The 26,619-nt window shown below is 41.7% G+C and overlaps 1 protein-coding gene across 1 annotated transcript in view; it reads right to left on the bottom strand.

Annotated features, from left to right (window-relative positions):
* The window catches only part of golph3a (golgi phosphoprotein 3a), a 111,114-nt gene extending 98,355 nt beyond the window's left edge, over positions 1-12,759 (bottom strand). Inside the window, exon 1 of the mRNA XM_072251767.1 lies at positions 12,330-12,759. Within this exon, the coding sequence (XP_072107868.1) occupies positions 12,330-12,524 (195 nt within the window). The 5' untranslated portion in view covers positions 12,525-12,759. The remainder of the gene's footprint in view (positions 1-12,329) is intronic.
* Positions 12,760-26,619: the final 13,860 nt, after the last annotated feature.

Here is a 26,619-nt window from a genome sequence, read left to right as displayed (position 1 = left end):
CTGATCCTGGTGGGAGTCCTGAGGCTCCTGTACCTTCTTCCTGATGGCAGCAGCGAGAAAGGAGCATCTTCTGGGTGGTGAGGGTGCCTGATGATGGATGCTTCTTACCTGAGAGGAAGTTTTGTGCAGATGTGCTCAATAATGAGTAAGATTTTAGTACAGTAGTACTTTTCGTAGGATTTTCTGTTCAAGAGCATTGGTGTTTCCATACCAGACTGCGATGCAACCAGTCAATATACTCCTGCCACACATTTATATAAATTTGTCGAAGTTTTAGATGTCATGCCAATTTTTTGCAAACTTCCAAGGAAGCAGAGGTGCTGCTGTGCTTTCTTTGTAATTATACTTGCAAGCTAGGTCCAGGACATGACATAATAACATCAAGGAACAGAAAGTTGCTGACCCCTTCCACCTCTGATCCTCCAATGAGGACTGGCTCATGGATCTCTAGTTTAACTTTTCCTGAAGGCAATAACCAGCTCCTTGGTCTTGCTGACATTGAGTAAGTGGTTGTTGTTATGCAACCACTCAGCCAGATTTTCAATCTCCCTCCTGTATATTGATTGGTCACCACCTTTGATTCAGCCTACAACAGCAGTGTTGTCAGCAACCTTGAATATGGCACTGGAGCTGTGCTTAGCCACACAGTCATCAGTATAAAGTGAGTAGAGCAGGGACTAAGCACACAGTCTTGTGGTTCACCTGTGCTGATGGAAATTGTGGTGGAGATGTTGTTGCCAATCCAAACTGACTGGGATCTGCAGCTGAGGAAGTCAAGGATCAATTTACACAAGGAGGTATTGAGGTCAGGGTTTTGGAGCTTATTGATTAGTTTTGAGGGGATGATGGCATTGAATGCTGAGCTGTAGTCATTAAAGAACATCCTGATGTATGCATCTTTGCTATCCAGTTATTCCAGGGTTGAGTGAAGAGCCAATGAGATGGCATCCGCTGTGGACCTGATGCTCTAGTAGGCAAGCTTAGAGAACATAGAGCTCATCTGGAAGTGAAGCCCTACTGTTGCCCATGTCGCATGATTTAACTTTATAAGAGGCAATATTATTCAAGGCCTCCCACAACTGTCAAGCATTCTTTGTTGATTCAAGTCCAGTCTATAATTGCCATCGCCTGGGATATGATTTTCTGGAGATTGTACTTGGACTTCTTGTAACTTTCTTGGTCATCAGACTTCAATGCCTCTGATCTGGCCCTCAGAAGATTGCAGATCCCATGGTCCATCCAGGACTTCATTCATGATCTTTCAGGGCACTGTCAGTTCCATCAATGAACTATAGCATTTCTTGTCTTCTCTGACAGGTTGCTTCCATGTTAGTGGTGATTTTATGGCCAGTATGTACCATATGTTCATAGTGGACTACAAAATTTCAGACCCTAAAAAGTAACACAAATTTAAAACACTATGTTCTTACATTAAGTGTTTCTTGGACTTCATGAGAAACTTTAGCAAAACACATTTGCTCATAAAAGTAATGATGTTGAGTTCCTGTATTTACATTTTCTAAAATTACAGAATCCATGAAAGGTTGGAAATGTTATTGAAGCACCTTAACCTTGGATTTGTTTTGACAAATGCAACAGCACTTACAAAATAAAAGGTAAGCTGTCAGTACACAGTAACTTCCAGTGGCAGTTAGAAACACATTAGTTCTAACATTAATAGCCAAAAATCAAAGCTATTTATAGCTTTATAGTCAATATACTTATAGTCAAATTCAATGACCAACTTTTGCCACACAGTATATTAGCCAGATTGAAAATAGTATTAATGGATTAATACAAATGCATTATCAGCCTTAACATTTCATTTAAATAACTGATAAATTGTTCTTGACAAATCATTTACATAAAGTAGACTAGTGTAAGTTACTGCAGTGAATTAATCCGACCCAATTAAAAACACATAATGTGGCATACGTTTAATTCATTTTAACAAAGCAATATACACTGAGTGGCCATTTTATTCGGTACAGCTGCTCACTAATGCAAATATCTAATCAGCCAATCATGTGGCAGCAACTTAATGTATGGAGGTATGCAGACGCGGTCAAGAGGTTCAGACCAAACATCATTAATGGGGCAAAAATATGATCTAAGTGACTTTGACTACAGAATAATTGTTGGTGTCAGACAGGGTGGTTTGAGTATCTCAGAAACTGCTGATCTCCTGGGATTTTTACTCACAACTGTCCAGAGTTTACAAAGTTTACACTGTTTCAAGCCAACAAGGAGGCACTACTGCAAATAACCACATGATACCACAGTGGTATGCAGAACAGCATCTCTGAACGCACACATTGAACCTTGAAATGGATGGGCTACAGTAGCAGGAGACCACGGACAAACACTCAGTGGCACTTTATTGGGTACAGGAGGAACCCAATAAAGTGCCACTGAATATATGTTAAAATAGTTCTTCCATTCCCACATTATTTTAAGCCAATCCTTAACTTTTAGGTTCAGCAAAAGAGGAAAGTCTTGTTGCATGCTGGCATGATTAACTTCAATAGTGACGAATAACAAATGACAATAAACACATAGAAGATGTTGCCTGACATGCTGAGTTCCTCCCAGCATTTTGTGTATTGCAAGTGACATTGAACACAGCACAATGAACATCCTCATTTCTGACTTTAAAGAGAGAAGTTGTTGACGAAACTGTGAAACATGGTACGACCTAGCTTCTCAAAAGAACTACTATTATGTTCTGTGGCTAAAGAGAACCCACGCATATCTATCCACTCTCAAGGTCAGAGTCAGAGGAGATTTCTTTAAATTCCATTACTTTGATTCCTCCTCCCCTCAGGTTTCTTCTGCCACAGTCAAGTAGAGCAATGATTCTTCAGGCGGGGTAAGAAGAGAAGTGAGTTTTCTGGTGGTGAGATATACAATCACAGGCCTTTTGGACTTTGTGCACATAGGACATCATCATAACCTGTCGGCACTTCTGCTAAGATGCTATCTGAACCTTTTGCCTTTGCTGGATCAATACTAACAACTCTCCTTGATATCATCTAGAGACTCAAATTATATGAATGTTGGCTTTCTTGGTAAAAAGGATCTCAGAAGAAAGTAAAAGATAGATTCATTCTACACACTTACCTAACAGTGCTTCAAAGGCTCTTCTGAGCTGGGCGTCAGTATTGTTGAGGATGTTTATGCATGTTCTTTGATCCTCATCTTGTTAGCAGCATAATTATCCACTAGCGTTAACAACTGATATGAAAGGATTCCTGAGTGATCCATTAGTTACGGGGTAGCTTTATTCTATATCCATATGGCTGTAATCCTGTGTTACTGTATCACTAAGAACGAACATCATTTTTAAGTATGCCTGATGTTGCTCTTGCCAAGCACTTTACACACTCCTAAAAGAGACACAATTAATCTCCTACCTGGATTGTAATGATACAGTAAGCAAGACCATAAGACAAAGGAGCAGAACTAGACCATTCTGCCCATTGAGTCTATTCCGCCATTTCAAAAGGGCTGATTTATTATCCCTCTAAACCTCATTTTCCTGTCTTTCCTCCCCATAATCTTTGATACCCTTAATAATCAAGAATATATTAACTCCACTTTAAATGTCCCCCAATGACATAGCCTCCACAGCAATCTGTGGCAAAGAATTCCACAAATACATCATGCTCTGTCTAAAGAAGTTCTTCTCATTTCTGTTCTAAAGGAAGGTCCCACTATTCCAAGGCTATTCTCCTCCTAGACTCTCCCACAATAGGAAATATCCTCTCCACATCTACTCTATCTAGGCCTTTCATAATTCAATAGGTCTCAAAGAGATCCCCCCTCATTATTCTAAACTCCAGCGAGTGCAGGCCCAGAGCCTTCAAACACTCCTTATACATTAATTTTTTATTCCTGACATCATTTTCTTGAACCTCATCTGGACTCTCTCCAATGCCAGCACATCCTTTCTTATACAAGGGTCCCAAAACTGCTCAAAAAACTCCAAATGATCAGTACCTTATAAAGCTTCAGTATTATATCTTTGCTTTTATGTTCTAGTCCTGTCAAAATGAATGCTAATATTGCATTCGTCTTCCTTACCACCAAATGAACCTGCAAGTTAACCTTCTGGGAATCCTGCATGAGGAGTTGTGGGCCATAACCTTACAGACTTCAATACCAATTCCAGTGCTACTGGCAGCCCATGGGTCTTCGTGGATGCCCAGTTTTAAGGAGGCAGATATGCTCCATACCTATCCAACGAAATGGTAATGCCACACAACATGATAGGCAATGTCCCTGATGTAAAGCACAACATTGTTTCCACCACTGTAAGGATTCCTACCAGTATTATCTTGTACATTTGCATCTACATTAAATGAACTGTTGAGGGCACAGTCAGGTTATTTTGTCTCTCATTGCTGCTTTAATCACCTTACTAATTTTCTTGATTTTCTAACCTATTAAGAAATTTTATTTTTAAACTTATACCATCTACGTGAAAGACGAAGTTGAGCTCATTGATAAATGTACAAGTACATTAAAAGAGAAGAATAAGACCGATAGTAGGCAAAATGAGTCAAGGATTAAGGCTGATTTATACTTCTGCATCAAATCGACGCCGTAGGTACAGCATAGCCACGAACTCTATGCAGAGCCTACGTGGATCCCTACGCTGTAGCCTGATGCGCACCTCTCCCAAAATGTAATTATGTGTCGTGGCAACGCAGACGGCAACAACTGTGATTGGTCCGCTTGGTAGCATCGCATTACCTCCTACGCTGCAATAGCTTCCCATTGGGCAACTGAAGGGCAGGGAAGGAACCCTGGCTGCAATGCTTTCCATAAAGGTTTACAGACCTCCGAAATTATGGAGAACACATTTCGCTTTTACGAAAAAAGACGCTCACTTTAAACTTGTTTACCCCAAGAAAGACTACCATGACCATGAAGCCTTGCATGGGCAGGTGTGTGCGCAAATTGCAGAACGACACAGACACGCCAACGCACAAGTATAAATGCTCACAATGCACGTAGGCCACTTGCGTAGGTTACGGCGTCCATTTGACGCCGAAGTATAAATCAGCCTTTAGTCCGGAAATAGTTAATGCACCTGTTACTAATGAGTTAGAACCCAGTATACATGCTGAGGTAGAAGATACTGTCAATTTTAAAGGAAAGTAGCTTAGATCACAAAAAGTTAAATTGGGCAAGCATCTCAAAATGCTATGAAAAACTCACCTACAGGAGCATCAAAGACACATAGCTTTCACAAAAAACAACCAAATTATACACTTTCACAAAATAAACAATTAAAAGACACAGTTAATTTCAGTTCAAGGTGATGAGGGTGGTTATATTGTTGCTAAACTGTTTAGGGTGTTTAGGGTTTTGCTGGTTGGTTCAAGAACTGAATAGTTGAAAGGAGGTAGTGGTTGTTGAACATGGAGGTATGAGACATCAGGCTTATGTACCTCTGCTTGATGGTAGCTGCAAGGTGGCGGCACAGTCCAGATGGTGTTATGATTAAATGACTTAATATTCCTACAATCTGATACTTTGCACAAGGAGGTTTATGTTGGCCCTCTCTGATCCAAAGGAAACAACCTTCCTTCATAGCTACAGTTTTCCAGTCATGGCAACAACCTCATTTTCTCCTTGCACTCTTCTTTAAGGAGAACAACATCATCCTTACAGTGCACTAATCAGAACTGCAGGCACAACGCACTCTAGCTCCTCATCCTCTTTACCTAGGTAATCTTCAGGACAGTTCACTATGTCTTCCTTATATTTATTTAAGGGACTTATTTTGTATAGGGTACACATCTATAAAACAGATCACCAACTTGAACCGCTTTCTCCCTCCCTTTGAGATTTTCCTTGGCTGAACGTCTAGTTATGCCTTCTTGTACCTCATTATAAGATTCCTTTGATGTACCTAGGATATTATTCCTGAAATGACAACTCAGTATAAACGGTAGACACTATACAAAAGATACAATATTGCCATGACAGTCACATTCCAAGCAAGAATGCTAGATGTAGCACTAGAACCACTACAATTGGAATCGTGTAAGGAAAGGATATGATTAGCTCAGAAAATTAGAACATCTCAGAACAGAGAAAACTATAAGATGAAATGAGAATTTAAATTGCAGGCTCAGCGTTGTACAGGCCCGGTCATGTTGACAAGGTTAAATAAAGTTTAAAAGGGATAGATTCAGAAAGATAAAAGAAAGAAATATTGCTCCATGAAGAGCGTCAGTTTTTAGATTAACTTACCAAGAGAGATTTTAAGGGAAAGTAGCTTAAATCACATCAAGTTAAATTGGGTAAGAATCTGGCAGAGAAATGCAACATTTTTAATTGCCTAGGAAAATAAACTAGGTGGACCTACTGACTTTTAAAATGTTACATTCTGGCAGAATAGGAAGTAAAAGTAACTCTTTAACTATAATTCCCTTTCAAAAAAAAAAATAGGCAAAGTACAAGAGTTACTATTATTTAAGTTCCTTACCACCAACATTAACAGGGTACTCACTAACCAGAAACTTAAGTAAATTGTCAAATCACATTTATACAGATTTCAAGAACAAGTCCGAGGTTAGGTATTCTGAAGCAAATAACCCACCTCCTAACCTTCCTATGCTTTTCCTACTATCTACGACATACACTAGAAGTAAAATAGCAAAAAAATACACTTGCTCAATGACTATAACTCCGATAGTACCCAAAAGGTCAATTCCATCCAGAACAATACAACCCACTCTATTAGCAGCTCATCTTGCATCTTAAGTATTCACTGTTATTACAGCAAACCATCACATAATAACTTTTCCCTGTATAACGTTCTTTAAAAGAAAATGTATTTCCTTAAGAAAGTTTAGCACAGGATTACGCTACATCATCACGTGTGTAGAGGTTAATGAACACAACAAACATATCTTTCCAATATAAGGAGGCATGCCACTTATTTCCAATTAACTAACAAATATAATTCAGAGTTGTGATTTTAGTTTTCTAATTTCTATCTTTGCAGGTATACAACTACTGAATCCCACATTGACTTATAATCAGCACCACGGAAAATACACATTAAACAGACATAAAGTATGTATTTACAAAACAAAGTTGAAGAATTGGATTTTTAGAGTATTGTTCATGCCCCAGTAGAAGAGGGAATATTGCAGGTCATTACTTGATAGCAAGTCAAATTCTAACATAGCTTATTTTACCCCAACAATGTCATTAGAGTACTTAATTATAAACAATCCTATTATTACATTCAATATATTCAATATAGAGTTATAAGACCTTAAAATGTAGGAGCAGAATTAGGTCATTTGGCCCATCGAGTCTGCTCTGTCATTTCATCACGTCTGATTCATTTTTCCTCTCGGTCATAAGCTCCTGTATTCTCCCTGTATCCCTTCATACTCCGACTAATCAAGAGTCTATCAACTTCTGCCTTAAATATACACAGGGACTTGGCCTCCACAGCGCCTGTGGCAACAAATTCCGTAGATTCACTACACTATTAAAAATTATAGAGTTTAGTAATTTTGTAACCCACTTCTGGGTAGAAAACATATGCAGAAGGTGAGCTATAGAGTTTATGTTCATTTTCAGTACAACCTGTGGCACACAGGAGGAGAGGTGGAATATTGAAGTAGTAGAACAAGTGCAAAAAGAAATCCTAAACATTATTGAATTAGACTGTGAAAACAAACACCCCCTTGCTACAAACTTTAATGCTGCATCAAATATCACTCAAACAAATGTCAACCACGTCAGCGGTATAAGATTCTACCGATCAAAAAAAGGCTCTTCACATGATGTTACACATCAATAGAAGTAGCACATTCTCCAGCAATGAATGCATCATTTTTAATGAAGTCATCAGCAAGAAAGGGAGGAATGGACACAATAATATACTCATATTTTGGGGAATAAACGCTTTATCCTCTCAAAGAAACAGGAACAAGTTACCACCATCAAACATATCAAACAACATACTTCCAGTGGAAAGAGATCAAAATAATTATATCCCTTTAAGTGACCCAGCTGTACTGCCTCACTGCTTAATATGTGATCCCCATGAGTAGGGTAGGGTGGTTGGGGGGGGGGGGGAGGGGGTTGATGTTCCTAGAAACATAACATATAATCTATAATCATAATTTTCCTTCATCTGCATATATGTCAAGAAACACAAATTGAAAGTACAATCTGTTGATTTATTTACTTTTTTCTCACATAAATTCTCTGCGAGCAAATTTTATTGTGTATCTCAATTTTTTGGGCATAAAGGCAAATGTCGGTAATCAGAACAGTCATCATGTAGGTGTCAGCTGTATTCAAACAATACTTTGGAAAACTGAACTATATTTTAACCGACATAACTTACGTCAGATATTGAGTGCAATTCTCCTATTTTACTTAAGGCCACAACTTTGCCCCTCAGCTTTTTTATGTCAAGGGAATAATGCAAGTTCTATCCATTCAGCTTTCACTTTTTCATATTGTTACAGTAATTCAAACTTAAAAGCAAAAATCAATACTTGTCTTATATAATGAAAGTACATAATTGAGTGGGTGTGTGCGCCTTAGGATGAGTATGTACACACACTCATTCAATGTTAATGTTGTACCATGAGGTAGTCACTTTCACGTTAATCAACACTGCAGATAAAGTGGAGTCCAGTTAATTGGATCATCAGTTAATCGGGGCAGTAGCTTATTTGGGCCAACTCTTAAAGAACAAAAACTAATTGAGAAAATAGCTGGCGTTTGCTTCACTTAATCGGGACAGGAAACTGTCACTGAACAGTGTGAGTCACTTACACTTACATGGCTGTTAGAAAATACACCATGCTTAGAGTGAACAGTTTTTAAAGTAGTGTCAGCTGCGTGTGTTTGTGTTCAACAAGCAGTGACTTTTGTCACTGATAGTTGACGAGAAATAAGAAGCAAGACAATTCAGAACTGTTTTGCTCACTGTGGTTTCAAGCATTCGGTGAGGAGATGCCAGAAAAGGCCAGGAGTGAAAATGGAATGATATCGTTACTTCAACAAGTTAGGACTTATGAAGAATTTAAAGATATCAACAATCAACTTGAATGTTTCAATGAAAATGAAGATTTGGAGGAATTGTCAAAACATTGTATGACCTGCCTGCGCTGATTTTGTTCATTTACAAACAATCAAAAGAACATGGCAGCATACACTGGATGAATTCCTCTATCGGTAACTATAAAGAACTAAGACACAATTTTATAGAGCACTATCAATACTACTACAGTACTAATTTGTTCTGTATTTCATATGTATACATAATTTGTTACTCAGTTAAACTGCAATTTGTCTCTTTTATACTCTTTCAACCATTTCTATCAAACTTTGGCTAATTGGGGCAATCTTCTGTAATCTGTGTCCAGTAATATCCCAGATATATATCTGCTAGAGGTGAAGAATGTTGATCAAGACAATCAACAAACTTCTTGTCATTAAAATCACTGCCAAGGATAATTTGCATCCAGGTTTAATAAACCTTAAGCTCAAACTGTAATACTCTTTCCACAAATAATTAAATGCAAATGCAATGGAAATGCATGAAATCAGCACTCAGATATCCACAGCAGACAATGAAACATTGTTCTAGTACAGAAGAGTACCTGAACAAGTTAATTCAGATTTCATCTGAACAGGTCATGAGCATCTTTGCAAGAGTTTTTAAGCAATCACAATCTTGTATCAATTTGCCTATGATTTTCAGCAATATATCTGCTTTGTAGAGGTTTTCTAAATTTGTAGATGCAACTTGTGCAAAGAAAATATTGAATACATAGGGAAAAATAGAAATATCATTCAAATCAAACACTTTTTCGAGGCAAATGTTTGCTATGATCATGTCACTTGTTTAAGTGCTATATCCACAAAGAGGCAATGTTTAATGGAAAAATAATCAATCACTTTTGTTACATAGTAAGCAAGATATCTCACCAGTTTCATTTATTTTAGCTTTAGAAAATAAACAAAATTTATTCCATAACTTGCAAAATAAATGAAAACACTAGACTCAATTTTATTGATGCTGCAATTCAGAAGGATGAGAGGAGATCTTATAGAAACATACAAAATTACGAAAGGGATAGAGAATATGGAGGCAGGAAAGTTGTTTCCACTGGAGGTGGGACTAGAATTAGGAGGACATAGCCTCAAGATTTGGGGAGTAAATTTAGGATGAAGATGAGGAGGAACTGCTTTTCCCAAAGAGTGGTGAATCTGTGGAATTCTCTGCCCAATGAAGCAGTGGAGGCTACCTCAGTAAATATATTTAAGACAAGGGTGGATATATTTTTGCACGGTAGGGGAATTAAGGGTCGTGGGGAAAAGGCGGGTAGGTGGAGATGAGTCCATGGTCAGATCAGCCATCATCTTATTGAATGGCAGAGTAGGCTTGATGGGCCAGATGGACTACTCCTGCTCCTATTTCTTATGTTCTTATGTACTTAAAAGTAGCATTTCATAGGATGTTTTTAGTATAACAGCAACACAGGCCTATAAAGCAAATCTAGATCTCTCACTACTGAAGCATTTTGAACCATACAATTCCTGTTAAAAGTCCAGAAGATTCACAAATAAATGACAAGGTTTAGAGATATTACAAGATTTCAGATTGGTACTCCCCCCACCCCCATATACACCCTTAGGTACTGCCAAATTTTATGACTTTTCTTTTTTTTGGCGTGTGCATGTGCGTCCGTCCGTGTGCGATGTTGGCGGGTCGATGTCTTTTTCATGCCTTTACAAGGTGCGGAGCGAGAGAGAGAGACTGTGTGGCGCGCCACTCCTCACACAGACATTTCGCAGTATGTTTCCCTTTATTTTACAAGGTCAAGTTGCGATCTCGACACTCAACCTGGCATGGACGGAAAGCGTACTCAAGTGTGGACCCAGCTGGGTTCAAATCCAGGAACCTCCATTCCAGTGTCCGGCACTGATGTCATTGCGCCACCAGCTGGCCCTTTATGACTTTTCTAAAGACACAAACTGGCACAGGAAGCAATTAACAATGCCCTTAATTACAACAAGATCTAAGTAGAGACATCTTGCTCCTGTTACATAGGGCATGGGTGAGACCACATCTGTACTACTACCAAAACCCAAAGGAATACAAATACAATAGAAACAGAAAATGCCAAATACTCATTCGGTAAGGCAGTATCTATGGAAGGAGCGTTTTAACATTTCTCCATGAACAGAGGTTGCCATACCCACTTTTCTGTTGTCATTTCTCAAATGTAGTTTGGAATACCAGACCTATACCTAAGCTAAGATACACTTAAATAGGAGTGCAGTAATAGTTTATCAGTTAGATACTGGGATAGTGGGAAAAGAGATTAAACTGACTCAGCCCATTGGGATTTCAAATTAATGTGATCTCATCAAAATATATACAATCTTTTGGAATCAAATTCTACATTGATATTTCATTTGGGTGGATGGGTGGGGTGCATAGAATCAAGGATCATTGTCACAAGATGAGGCTCTGGCACTTCGGGGCAGAAATTAGAAAAATATGTTCAACTAGAACGTAATGGATCTTTAAAACTGACTCCCCAAGAGGACTGTAAAAGCACAGTCACTGTATACAGTCATGAAAGAGATTGATAGGTACCAAAACGCAGCAAATCAAGGATCAGGAGTTAGGAAAGTGATACAAATCCACCACAATTTTATGAATTTACAAGGGTTGAATGATTTATGTTCTTATATTGATTCTGGTAATTTCTGTAATGGAAAAGTTACGTGTTTCATGAAATGATCTGTTGAAGATCTGTACCTTCAAGAGTCTCACTCAAAAAAGGTGCACTTGTAAAATCCCTCAGACCAGAGTTTTTCTCCAGTTTAAATTCAGAATTCTATTTCTTTTAATTCCCTGCTTGTTTCACGGTCCTATCAAAGTAAATACCAAGAAATGCCCAGCTGTCGATACGGCTGACAGACAAGAGTAGCAGCAACACCTAGCGGGTCTGAGTCTCAGTGTGCGGATTGTGTACTTTTACAACCAACCGCTGCCGACTCACGCAAGTCCCGCTTTCCCGACACTCCAATTGGACCAATTCCATGCCACGTGCTTCCAAAGTCGCATTCTCTCTCGCCATTGGTTAATATCAACGACAATCACCGCCAAAAAACCCACCTCTCGTCTAAAGTTCTTCCGTTCAGCGAGGTTAAGCTGACTGTTACACTGTTGGAACCTTACGTGTCTATAAATTATACTGTACATTTTCAAAGAAAAAACATTTTATTCCATCTAAAGTGAAGCTTAATAAAATAAATCAGACCTCCCGGTCCTTTAGGCCTAAGAGTAGGACCTCCTCCATCAGGGTGAGGCGAGTTTCTTTGGAGTCACCCTTCTCGTCCTCCTGGTCCTGCTCATCCCTCCGGTCCTCGTCATCCTCGCCAATTTTCTCCGCATTCCTGGACGCCTCCGTTTTCCTCTGGACAAGGCCGGAACTCCTCTGGGTCAGAGTCGACATGGTTCGAGGAGGATCGAAGGCGGCCGCAGCTGCTGCTACTTTTTCCCTGTCAGCAGCGAGGCTGCATCAACCGAGGACGGCGGGATGTTGAAGGCGGTTGTTTTTCGCTCGGCGGTGTGAGAGGGAAATGAGGAGGAGGGGGGCGGTGAAGATCGCCGGAGTGCGAGCCGCCCGTAACCGGGTTATTTTCCAGCAATATGGCGACGGGGAGGCCCGCGTGACGTCACAGAGGGATGTGGCAGAGGCCGCTGCCGCCGAGGGTTTAAAGCTGCAGACTGGAGTGAGAGATAGTGTGCAGATGCTGGAGATGCCGAGCACCCCCAGAGCGTCTAGGCTCGAAATATGCAACTGTTTATTACCCTTCTGTGGACACTTCCTGACCTGCCGAGTTCCTCCCGCATGCAGAAAGGGGGGGATGGGGGTGTGAGGGAGGAGAAGGTGAATGATGCACCAACTAGCAAGGATAGGCGGAGGAGATGAATGGAGCGCCAACCAGCGGAGGTAGCAGAAGGTTGGAGGAGGTGAAAAGTGTCTTGAAGAGCAGAGAAAAGGGATGGGAGAGGTCTGGTAATGCAGAAGAAGGAATGTATCAGGTGTGTGGAAATGGAAGGAAGGGGGTTTACTGGCCTGTCTAGAGGAATCTGACTTTCTGGAGTATCAATGGGCAGCTGGATTGCCCCATAAAGTGCACAGAGGCTGCCACCCTCTTAAGAAGCATTTGATATGTCTTGGCCTGAAGTTCAGATGAATGAGGAGGCGGGGTGACTTTTCAAACTTACTGACTACTGAGAGGCCAGGACAGAGTGGACATGGAGAGGATGTTTCCATTAGTGGGGGAGTCTAGGATCTAGGTGCACAGTCTTGGAATAAAGAGATGTCTCTTTAAGAACAAGGCAAGGAGGAATTTTTTCAGAATTCATTGCCATACAGGGCTGTGGACATCAAGTCTTGGGGCACATTTAAGTCAAAGGCTAATAGGTTTTGATCATTAAAGGGTTAAGGGTGTGGAGAAAAGGTGGGTGATTTGAATTGAAATAAAAACTAATCATGATTGAATGGCAAAGCTATTTCGATGAGCCAAATGGCCTAATTCTGCTTCTATATCTGATGATCTTATGGTTGGGCAGATGGGGTGTGAATGATACCACTCGGGGGGGGGGGGTAGGCAGAGGAGAGGAGAAGTATGGAAAAGAAGGAAAAGTTGGCACAACATCGTGGGCTGAAGGGCCTGTAATGTTCTATATCCACCCTCCCAATTCTCCTGAACTCGGTGTATTTTGATAACATCATCTCTCACTTCTCTGAACTCTGATAATTGATCAACCTTTCCATTTCCTACTGCATTAATCATTTCCCGCTGATCAAAGTGTCGAAAAAGATTGAAACATCGTGGCGAATATGGAGGAGGCCACGGGTCAGCAGTCGTTCTCCACAGATGGGCTGAGTTTGAGCGGTCCCTCTCCTTGATGCTGATGGAGTATGTTTTCGAAATTATGAGTATTTATGTGATTATTGGCGTGGACTGTAGTTTGTATTGGTCTCCTTCAGTTTTCTGTGTTTTCTTTCTTGTTGCCGATTGGCGGGTTGGTGGTTTGATGTCCTTGTGGGTGATATGTTAGTTTTTGTGCGAGGGAGGTTTGGGGATGTGGGGTCTGATGTTCTTGTTGGTGTTTTTCTGTGTGAGGGGGATCTGTTAGTTCTTTTTGTCTGTGGGAGGGGGTTGATCTTATTATCACAGTATTTTTTCCTTATGGATGATATGTTAGATTTTTGTACGGGAGGGAGTTTGGGGATTGATGTTAGCTTCTGTTTTCCAGATGGGTTAGTTTTGTGTGAGGGAGGGGTTGGGGGTTTTGGGGTTTGCAAGATTTTGCTTCTTTTCATGTGGGGGGGGGTTACGACTTTTCTTTCAATGGCTTCCATGGTTTTCTGTATTTCATGGTTATCTGGAGAAGAGGAATCTCAGAGTTGTATTCTGCATACATACTTTGATAATGAAATGAACCTTTGAACCTTTTATTCCTGGGAACGTTCTCATAAACCTCCTCTGGGCCATTTCCAATGCAACATATCTGTTATTTGCTATGGGACCTAAAACTGCTCACAATACTCCAAATGAGGTCTGACCAATGCCTTATAAAGCCTCATCATTATATCCTCACTTGTATATTTCCGTTCTCTTGACATGAATGCTAACATAGCATTTACCTTCCTTAGTACGAACTTAACCTTCAAATTAACCTTTAGGGAATCCTGCACTAGGACTCCCAAGTCCACCTGCACATCAATATCCTCCTTTCTGGATATGGCTGATGAGGCTGTGGATTTCTGACTGAAGCTTGTTACGACTGTGCTTTAGGATTTCAGCAGAATGCTAAATACTTCCAAGTCAGTATTATTCATGAGCAACACAAACAAAATAACAGAAGAATTCAGCAGGTTAGGGTGTATAGGTATGTGCGTGTATTATTCCTGAGTTCGGATGTGGCTTTCTATGCCTGGACAAGTGACAAAGCTGGCCCAAATTAGCTGCTTCAGGATGGAGTCATCGGCATGAATACCAAGATCAGATTCATGGTTGAAGAGGTCTTCAAAGCATTCCTTTCGGCAGGTACTGACTGCCTCTTTCTCTATCATATGTACTCCCATTCCTGGCTGTAAGTATGGTGAACTCCTGGGTGTTTAGACCGTGTAATGCTGAAGAACTTTGAACAGTTATTGCCGTTAGGAAATTGATTAAATGTTTGTGCTCTCTATCGTGGGTCTTCCCTAAGTGATCTGGGGGATCTCTGCTTTACGAGGCCTGTAGAGCAGTTTCTGTTCCCTTGAGGAAAGCTGGGGCATCTGTTCAATGAATGTTTTGCAATCACAATTAATTAACTCCTCTATCTTCTAGTCTTTCACATTGAAGTAGTTTTGGTTCTTGTTGGAGAACCCAAGAATCTCTTCACAGACATCATTTAAGGTGTACCTCAAGAAAACCTATAAGCCATAAATATTTTGTGGCTCCTGTAGGCTGGATGTTGATAGATAGTGAAGTACCATCTGAGAAGAGCCTGCTTGCTGGGTTGCAGAACCTTGACATATTTCTTATTGCTGCCTTGCTTCTGATGCCACTGATGGAGAGGTGCTGTGCTTGGCATCTCTAGATGTGTTGGCATCCCCAACAGTAGATGACAAACTGCTTGATCAGCTGATCAATTCCAGGTCACCAGACAAAGCTTCAAGCTGACACTTCCATTTTAACCACGCCTAGATGACTGGTATGTTGCTCCTCCAATACTTGAGCTCACAGCTTGGATGGTACAACAACTTTGAATCTTCACACGAGGCAACCTCTGTCAAGGCCAGGTTAATTCTCGCACTGGTAATAAGGGGAAACTAGGATTTCTGCTACAAATTCTAGCCATTTTGGGTTGCCATGTAGACCTGAGACAGTGTGGAGTGATTTCTGCTTTCCCTTTGGATCATCCCTGCCATAATAGGGAGACTTTCGATTTGTGTTCGGGAGAATACGTCAAGAGGAGTGACCTCTTTTGTAAATTTTTCAGGTAATTCCTTTTCCAAGGGTAAACAGGCCAATCCATCAGCGTTTCTATGATTAGTTGTCCTTATGAATTTGATCTTGTAATTGTGTCCTCCAAGAAACAGAACCCATCTTTATACTCCTGTGGTTGCTGTTAGTGAAACACCCTTCTGTAGATTGAGAATGGACACTAGTGGTTGATGATCAGTAATGAGGGTAAACTCTCCTATACAAATACTGGTTGAAACATTTTATACTCATACCAGGTTCAAGGCCTCTCTGTCAATCTGTGTGTCATTTTTCTCTGTAGCAGTGAGAGAATGTGATGCAAAAGCTATGTGGCGTTTGCTTCCATCACTCATAAAATATAACGTGGCTGCACCTATACTGTAAGGCAAGGTGTCACAGGCAAGCTTCGATGGACGATGTGGATCACAACGTGTGAGTATAGTGTCTGATGTCATCATTTCCTTTATTTTTTGGAAAGCCACCTTACATTGCTTTGTCCGTTATCATTTCCTGATCTGTAGTAATGAGTTCAAGGGAAGGAGCATAATAGCCAAGTTGGGCAGGAACCTGTTATAGTAATTGACAAATCCTGAAAAGGGCAGCAACTATGACATGTCCTTTGGTCTTGGGGCATCCACTACTGCTCGAATTTTCTCAGTGCACTTGTGTAAACCTTGTGAGATGATGGTGTGACCACAGTAAGTGATGCTTTGTTTGAAGAATTCACAATTGTTGCATTGTGCTCTGAGCCCATAATCTTCTAATCTTTTTAACACTGCTTTGAGATTCTGTTTTGATATTCCTTGTCAACCTTACCGGTAACAATGCTGTTATTCAAGCAACACTGGGTGCCTGGACAGCCTTTCAGCCCATGGTCCATAGCTTTCTGCCAGAGTGCAGATAGATAAATAAGCCGATTTTAGTGATAAAGCCTTTGTGGATGCTTGTGGTGAGAAACACTTTGGACTCTCCTTCCATCTCCACCTGCGTGTAGGCCTCCCTTCAGTGTTTCCCTTTGGAAAGGTTTGCAAAGATATCTTCTATCCTGGGCAGAGGGTATTGATCTACTTTCAGTACTGGCTTGATGGTGACTTCAAAATCACCACAGATCCTGACAGACTCATTCTTTTGGCTACTGAGACCACTAGCATTGTCCATGGGCTCCACTCGGTCTTGAAAAGAATTCCTTCCACCTCCATGCGAGCTAGTTCACTGGCTACTTTATCATGGTTGGTATAAGGATCTGAACAGTCTCTTTTCATTTAACACTATTTTATCCTTGATATGTTTGTGTTTTCTAATGCCATTCTTGAACACGGCTATGGCATCATACAGTACATTTCTTAATTCACTTTCAGTTGACTCGATTGTAGGGGATGTGGCATGGAAGTGGTGGATGATCTCAATTCAAGTTGTAGTTTTCCCAGCCACTCGCAGCCCCACAATGCTGGCCCTCCTGTTTTTACCACATGCGTGTCTAATGTGGCTTGTTGGTTGTTGTATTTAACTGTATGAATATCATTCCCCAGGAGTTATCTTTTCTCCAGTATAAATTCTTAGCCGAATATCTGCAGGCTTAGAAATGCCATTCAAACTCATTGTGTGGAATGACTGAAACAGCTGAGCCAGTGTTCAATTCCAGTTTAATTAATTTTCCATTCATTTAATTGAATTTACTTTATTTCTTACATCCTTCACATATATGAGTAAATATCTTTACATTACGTCTCCATCTAAATGTGCAATGTGCAATCATAGTAATTTATAATAAATAGAACAGTCAATGTAATATAGAGTACACTCAAGTCAGCATGACTTGTGTATACTCTATATTCTGGTATAAGCCATATTGCTTTGTCTATTGTCAGTTTTCACATTAGAGATCTCAAGCCTACCCAGTTCGTTCTATATGATGATCATATTTTTCATTTTTTCATTTTCATATTTTTGGGTTGTATGGGGTATCAGAGAGGGGTAGCATCTCTGGCGGGGGAACATGTCACATCCTTTTCTAGGCAATTAGCCCACCTTTGGTCCCCACCTGGCACTGAGCTCTCACCTGTGGCTCCTCGTAGCTATTTTCATGTGACAGCGGCCACACCCCAGGCAACGGCTTCGACAAGCCGGTTAAACCAGGTGAGGACAGCTGACGGGTCTCAAACACTAGGTGAGATAGGGAGATGTTTATCCCAGCATGTGAAGACAGACTCCGGCAGATTGAGCGGACGAGACCAATGGAAGGTCCGACGGTCAAGAAGGCGGTCTCTGCAAGCACCGTGGGACATGTAGAGCACGACAAGACACTGAAGACGTCCTGGTCATCCGCTGCGCCTAGTCCCATCTCCAGCTGTCTTGACTCCGTCTTGCCACTGGATCCAGATGGGAATTGGGAAAAGAGAGTGAGGCCGATGCTGCGCAACTCTCCCTCACTTAAATCCAAATCATGCACTAGGATCGACACCATCAATGGTGTTGAGGTCTTCATCGATGACGACAATGGACGAATGTGATATTTTTCATCAACAGCATGCAGATTAGTGCTCTTTTGGAAACTGCAACTTGACTTTTTAATTGTTTTCTTTTCATTGTGCAGTCCATTTATTTTCGTTGCCTGACATGGTCTTTGTATATGTCCCACTTTGTTGCATTTTCTGCAAGTTTCACCTTTAAGTCTTCATTGATCTGGTGTATGTGAGCCCCTGCCACAATGGTAACAATTTGTTTGGCCAGGCCGGTTTTTGCTGCAATTTTGTTCACACTTACTTTCATTCTCGACTGCAACTTAATTGTGTCTCTGTATGCTATTTCCATTGATACAGCAATTTCAATTGCTCTTTTAAATGTAAGTTGTGCTTCAGTTAGGAGCTGTTTTGAAAGTTTTCTTGTAGATTCCACAGGCTAAACAATTATTAAGCCAATAACGTCTTCAGTTCAGCCACGTAGGCTGAAATGGACTCCCCTTCCTTATGATTCCACTAATGAAACCTAAAGCACTCTGCAATTGCTTTCATGATATCAGCAAAGTTAAATTTGGCTCTTTGGTTGGAACAGTCAAACTTCTAAGCAAACGGTATGCCTTTAAATCCATCACACAGCAAAATTGGCACTTGCGTTTCATTGGCTATTTTATTTGCTTCAAAATTCTGCTCAATTCACTCAGTGTACGAATCAGTTATTCATTGGAATGCATCTATCTATCCGATGTATCCAGCCATTTCTGCTTTTTAAAAAATTTACGATCATTATCTCCTGGTACTCACTGTTTATGAACCTGTGAATCTGTCAATTTTCTGCCTTTGTTAAAACTTGACTGTGTTTCCATTTGTGTAGAAAATATGCTGTGCTTTGTTTAACTCAACTGTTTCTCACTGCGCTTTAACAGGTAGATATTTGTCTTGGATTTGTTTTAAAACAAATCACCACTGTTATGTTTTGTAACTTTAAAACTAATTGAATGCAAAAGGAGGAGCTGGGAGATGAACGTTTGTACTTCGTCTTTAAGCGAGATGCACACATATGGCATGATGACATATGCCATTTATGCACTGAAATATTAGGTACACAATATGTCATGCGGGTTCTTAGGCAGAATGAATTTGAAATAATGCTCATGTTCTGCAGTGCCTAATTTTCAGAGTAAAGTGCGCATCTTCCATGAGTCATGTTTACTGGCAAACTCGACCTGGAAAATATATTCATGACGTGAAAACCATGGTTCAAAGTTAACTCCCATCGAAATGGAAATGAGTAGTAGACTCAACAACTGACTCACATGGGTGCTGTTCAGTGTTTGACATTGATGTCACTGGGCTCACTGATAACCTGCTGGTCAAGTTTCAATTAATTTCAGCGGGACCAGTTCAAACTGAGCTTGCTGCTGTTGTAGAATAACACGTGTCTTCTGCTGAAATTGCAATGTCAATATCATAAAACACCTTGTCGCCAATTTGTTGTGTTCGCTCGCCTATAACTGCGAATGAGACCTAAAGCCAGGAGGTAGGGCAAAGCTGGAACTTGAAACTACTCCTTTGTTCTGTAAAACCACACAATGACAAATCTCAAAACTCTACTGTATATCCCAAAGCACGACTATTTAAATGGTTTCCCCAAGATTAGTCAAGACATCGATGGAACAACAATGAGTCAGTAAAGTCAGTCTGGGGTTGGTTGTCAGCTGATCAATAGTTATTGGTCGTTTCAGCTCACCATTAGTTTTTTTTAAACCTGCATTTTCATCAATGAGGATACCACCTGAGAGCAGTAAACTCAACCGTACTGGCTCGTGACTGCAGGCTCGCTTGGACAGATTCCCAGAATCTGTGGGAAGTTGTGTGAGGTGAATACCAGAAGCTGTTCCTTTACTCAATTCAAATTCCAGTGTATTGTCTTTTTTTTCACAAAAATGCACAAGCAATTTCTCAGTGATTTGCTCAAATCCTTCTGGGAATCTGCAAAACATTTCAGACATTGGCAACAAAATCCCTCCTCTTCCCCCCCCCCCCCTTTTGCTTTATACCTCTGACTGTGTGGCTCAGCACAGCTTCAATGCCATATTCAAGTTCTCTGATGGCACCACTTTTGTGGACCAACTTAAAGGTGGTCACGAATCAGCATTTAGGAGGGAGATTGAAAATTTGGCTGAGTGGTGTCATGACAACAACCTCTCACTCAATGTCAGAATGACCAAGGGACCGATTATACACCAGAAGAGAGAAAGCGGAGGTCCATGAGCCAATCCTCATCAGAGGATCAAAGCTGGAGAGGGTCAACAACTTTAAATTCCTCGGTGTTATTATTTCAGAGAACCTGTCCCAGGCCCAGCACGTAAGTGTAATTACGAAGAAAGCACGGTAGCACCTTTACTTCCTTGGGACTTTGCAAATAATCAGCATGACATATATAACTTTGAACAAACTTCTATAGATGTGTAGTGGAGAGTATGTTGACTGGCTGCATCACAGCCTGACATGGAAACACCAATCCCTTTGAATGTGAAATACTACAGAAGTTAGTGGATTTGACTCTGTATATCACGTGTAAAGCCCTCCCAACCACTGAGCACATCTACATGAAACACTGTCATAGGAAAGCAGCATCCATCATCAGAGATCCCCACCACCCAGGTCATGCCCTCTTTGCAATGCTGCTATCAGGTAGAACGTTCCTGAGCCTCGGGACCAGGTTCAAGAACAGTTACTACCCCTCAACCATCAGGCTCTTGAATAAAAGAAGATAACTACACTCACTTGCTCTATCATTGAAATGTTCTTACAGCCAATGATCTCAGTTTAAGGACTATCTCATTAGCTCATTTTCTCATTATTTATTGCTATTTATTTATATTTGCAGTTTTGTCTGATGCACTTTGATTTCTCATTGATCCGGTTATAGTTCCTATTCTAGAGATTTGTTGAGTATGCCCACAGGAAAATAAATTTCAGGGTTGAACATGATATTATTTACTTTGGTAAAATTTACTTTGAACTTTGCAACCCACAAAATGCTGAAAGAACTCAGCAGGTCAGGTGGTATCTATGACACTTTACCATATTGTGTGCCATAGATAGCAGGTCAGGCAACATCAATGGCACACAATATAGCAAAATGTCATAGATGCTGCCTGACCTGCTGAGTTCCTCCATCATTTTGTGGGTGTTGCTTTGGATTCCCAGCATCTGCCGAATTTCTTGTGTCAAACAAACCTTTGGTAATCTCAGCTGACCGTGGCAATGTAATGGGTAAAATCCGAGTTAGAATATTGGCTAGAGATTTTCTAGGCTATTGAGTAAAACTAATCGAATTAAAAATCTCAGATAGCTATTAGTTTTCAGATTTATTGTCTCACAATTTAATGTTTTTAGTTTCACTCTTTTGGCAAGGCCTCACTGTGCTCAACTTGTCAGCCAGTGATTCTTTGACATGATGCCCTCTTAATATACCATCTTGAACCTTCAAAAAAATTCTAAAGTAAATTTATTATCAACGAAAGTACATACGCATCACCATGTACAATCCGGAGATTCATTTTCTTGGGGGCATACTCAATAACTCCATAAAATAATAACCATAACAGAATCGATGAGAGACCACACCAACATGGGTGTTCAACAAGTGTGCGAAAGACAACAAACTGAGAACATGAGAAGAAGAGTCTTTGAAAGTGATTCGATAGGTTATGGGAACATTTCAGTGAAGCTGAGTGAAGTTATCTCCTTTGGTTCGAGAGCCTGATGGTTGAGGGGTAATAACTGTTCCTAAATCTGTTGGTGTCAGCCCTAAGGCTCCTGTATCTTCTTCCTGATGGCAGCAGCGTGAAGAGAGCATGTCCTGGGTGGTGGGAGGTCCTGATGAAGGATGTTGCTTTCCTGTGGTAGTGTTTCATATAGATGTGCTCAATGGTGGGAGAGGGCTTTACCCATGATGGACTCGACCGTATCTATTACTTTCTTTATGGAGGATTTTCCGTTCAAGGGTATTGGAGTTTTCGTACCTGATTGTGATGCAGCCAGTCAATATACTATACACTGTACATCTATAAAAGTTTGTTTAAGTTTTAGATGTCATGCCGAAATTTCGCCAACTCCTAAGGAAGTAGAGGCACTGCTATGCTTTCTTCGTAATTGCACTTGTGTGCTGGGCCCAGGACAGGTACTCTGTAATAATAACATAGAGGAATTTAAAGTTGCTGACCATCTCCATCTCTGATCCTCCTATGAGGATTGGCTCATGGACCTCTGGTTTCCTTCTCCTGAAGTCAATAAGCAGCTCCTTGATCTTGCTGACACTGAGTTAGAGGTTGTTGCCAATTTGAACTGACTGGAGTCTATAAGTGAGGAAATCACAGATCCAATTGCACTGAGCTATTGAAGCCAAGGTCTTGGAACTTATTAGTTTTGAGGGGATGATGGTATTGAATGCTGAGCTGTAGTCAATAAAGAGCATCCTGATGTATGCATGTTTGCTGTCCAGATATTCCAGGGTTAAGTAAAGAGCCAATGACATGGCACATGCTGTGATTTGGCCCTCAGCAGATAGTCATAGTCATAGTCGTAGTCATACTTTATTGATCCCGGGGGAAATTGGTTTTCGTTACAGTTGCACCATAAATAGTAATAGAACCATAAATAGTTAGGTAGTAATATGTAAATTATGCCAGTAAATTATGAAGTAAGTCCAGGACCAGCCTATTGGCTCAGGGTGTCTGACCCTCCAAGGGAGGAGTTGTAAAGTTTGATGGCCACAGGCAGGAATGACTTCCCTATGACACTCTGTGTTGCATCTCGGTGGAATGAGTCTCTGGCTGAATGTACTCCTGTGCCCACCCAGTACATTATGTAGTGGATGGGAGACATTGACCAAGATGGCATGCAACTTAGACAGCATCCTCTTTTCAGACACCACCGTCAGAGAGTCCAGTTCCATCCCCACAACATCACTGGCCTTCCGAATGAGCTTGTTGATTCTGTTGGTGTCTGCAACCCTCAGCCTGCTGCCCCAGCACACAAGAGCAAACATGATAGCACTGGCCACCACAGACTCGTAGAACATCCTCAGCATCGTTCGGCAGATGTTAAAGGACCTCACTCTCCTCAGGAAATAGAGACGGCTCTGGCCCTTCTTGTAGACAGCCTCAGTGTTCTTTGACCAGTCCAGTTTATTGTCAATTCGTATCCCCAGGTATTTGTAATCCTCCACCATGTCCACACTGATTCCCTGGATGGAAACAGGGGTCACCGGTACCTTAGCTCTCCTCAGGTCTCCCACCAGCTCCTTAGTCTTTTTCACATTAAGCTGCAGATAATTCTGCTCACACCATGTGACAAAGTTTCCTACCGTAGCCCTGTACTCAGCCTCATCTCCCTTGCTGATGCATCCAACTATGGCAGAGTCATCCGAAAACTTCTGAAGATGACAAGACTCTGTGCAGTAGTTGAAGTCCGATGTGTAAATGGTGAAGAGAAAGGGAGACAAGACAGTCCCCTCTGGAGCCCCAGTGCTGCCGATCACTCTGTCGGGCACGCAATGTTGCAAGCACACGTACTGTGGTCTGCCAGTCAGGTAATCAAGAATCCATGACACCAGGGAAGCATCCACCTGCATCGCTGTCAGCTTCTCCCCCAGCAGAGCAGGGCGGATGGTGTTGAGCGCACTGGAGAAGTCAAAAAACATGACCCTCACGGTGCTTGCTGGCTTGTCCAGGTGGGCGTAGACACAGTTCAGCAGGTAGACGATGGCATCCTCAACTCCTAGTTGGGGCTGGTAGGCGAACTGGAGGGGATCTAAGTGTGGCCTGACCATAGGCCGGAACAGCTCCAGAACAAGTCTCTCCAGGGTTTTCATGATGTGGGAGGTCAATGCCACCGGTCTGTAATCATTGAGGCTGCTGGGGCGCAGCGTCTTCGGCACAGGGATGAGGCAGGACGTCTTCCACAGTACAGGAACCCTCCGGAGCCTCAGGCTCAGGTTGAATACATGGCGAAGTACTCCACATAGTTGAGGGGCAGAGGCTTTGAGCACCCTAGTACTGACACCATCTGGTCCTGCAGCCTTGCTTGGGTTGAGACGTTTCAGCTGTCTTCTCACCTGTTCAGCTGTGAAGCCCACCGTGGTGGTTTCTCATGGTTCATCCAGGACTTCTGATTGGGGAAGACTCTGAATTATATTATTGGGACACACTCCTCCACAATAGTTTTAATAAAGTCCCTGACAACTTATAAGATGAGCTACATAAATGCTCTTTTCAAATCTGTTGTCTGGACTGGTGGATTTGTATTATAAGGAGGGAATGGATAGGCTGGGACTGTCCTGGAGCAAGGGAAGCAGAGAGGTAACCACATAGATTTATAAGTTCGAGAGGTGAGGGGCAAGATTTATAGGGGGTATGTGGAGTAAGTTTCACACTGTGAGTGGTAGACACATGGAGCAAGCTGCCAAGAAGAAATTGCACATTGAAAATCAGTTTGATAACAACAACCCCTGCTGTATGTGGAAAGGCATCAAGGCGCTGACCGACTACAAAACCAATAATCTGCTGCCAGATGATGGCGCCACACTGCCTGATGTCTTAAACCAGTTCTTTGCCCGCTTTGATACTCAGAGGGAGGAGGCTGCCCCACTCATCAACCCACCTGACGATGAGTCCACACTGGTCCTTAAGCAACATCAGGTGAGATCCACCCTGAGGAAAGTAATGCAAGTGAGGCAGCTGGCCCAGACAGAGTGCCCGGCTGGGTACTGAAAGCATATGCTGACCACCTCGCTGAGGTGTTTACAAGTATATTTAACCTCTCACTGCAACAAGCTGTTGTTCCAACATGCCTTAGTCATAGTCATAGTCATACTTTATTGATCCCAGGGGGAAATTGGCTTTCGTTACAGTTGCACCATAAATAATAAATAGTAATAGAACCATAATATAGTTAAATAGTAATATGTAAATTATGCCAGTAAATTATGAAATAAGTCCAGGGCCAGCCTATTGGCTCAGGATGTCTGACCCTCCAAGGCAGGAGTTGTAAAGTTTGATGGCCACAGGCAGGAATGACTTCCTATGACGCTCTGTGCTGCATCTCGGTGGAATGAGTCTCTGGCTGAATGTACTCCTGTGCCCACCCAGTACATTATGTAGTGGATGGGAGACATTGACCAAGATGGCATGCAACTTAGACAGCATCCTCTTTTCAGACACCACTGTGAGAGAGTCCAGTTCCATCCCCACAACATCACTGGCCTTACGAATGAGTTTGTTGATTCTGTTGGTGTCTGCTACCCTCAACCTGCTGCCCCAGCACACAAGAGCAAACATGACAGCACTGGCCACCACAGACTCGTAGAACATCCTCAGCATCGTCCGGCAGATGTTAAAGGACCTCAGTCTCCTCAGGAAATAGAGACGGCTCTGACCCTTCTTGTAGGCAGCCTCAGTGTTCTTTGACCAGTCCAGTTTATTGTCAATTCGTATCCCCAGGTATTTGTAATCCTCCACCATGTCCACACTGACCCCTTGGATGGAAACAGGGGTCACCGGTACCTTAGCTCTCCTCAGGTCTCCCACCAGCTCCTTAGTCTTTTTCACATTAAGCTGCAGATAATTCTGCTTACACCATGTGACAAAGTTTCCTACCATAGCCCTGTACTCAGCCTCATCTCCCTTCCTGATGCATCCAACTATGGCAGAGTCATCAGAAAACTTCTGAAGATGACAAGACTCTGTGCAGTAGTTGAAGTCCGAGGTGTAAATGGTGAAGAGAAAGGGAGACAAGACTGTCTCCTGTGGAGCCCCAGTGCTGCTGATCACTCTGTCGGACACACAGAGTTGCAAGCACACGTACTGTGGTCTCCTCCACCATCATCCCAGTGCCCAAAAAATCAGCTGTGAAGTGCCTGAATGACTATCGCCCTGTAGCACTGACACCCATAGCCATGAAGTGCTTTGAGAGACTTGTGCCCTCACACTTTAAGGCTATAATCCCACCTGGTCTGGACAAACACCAGTTTGCCTACTGGGCAAACCGCTCCACAGAGAATGCAATCACAATAGCCCTCCATATTACTCTGACT

This window comes from Mobula birostris, chromosome 3 (assembly GCF_030028105.1).
Source record: "Mobula birostris isolate sMobBir1 chromosome 3, sMobBir1.hap1, whole genome shotgun sequence".
NCBI classification, from domain to species: Eukaryota; Metazoa; Chordata; class Chondrichthyes; order Myliobatiformes; family Myliobatidae; genus Mobula; species Mobula birostris.
Note: the sequence above shows the minus strand (reverse complement) of the source record. Positions and strands in the feature narration are given on the sequence as shown.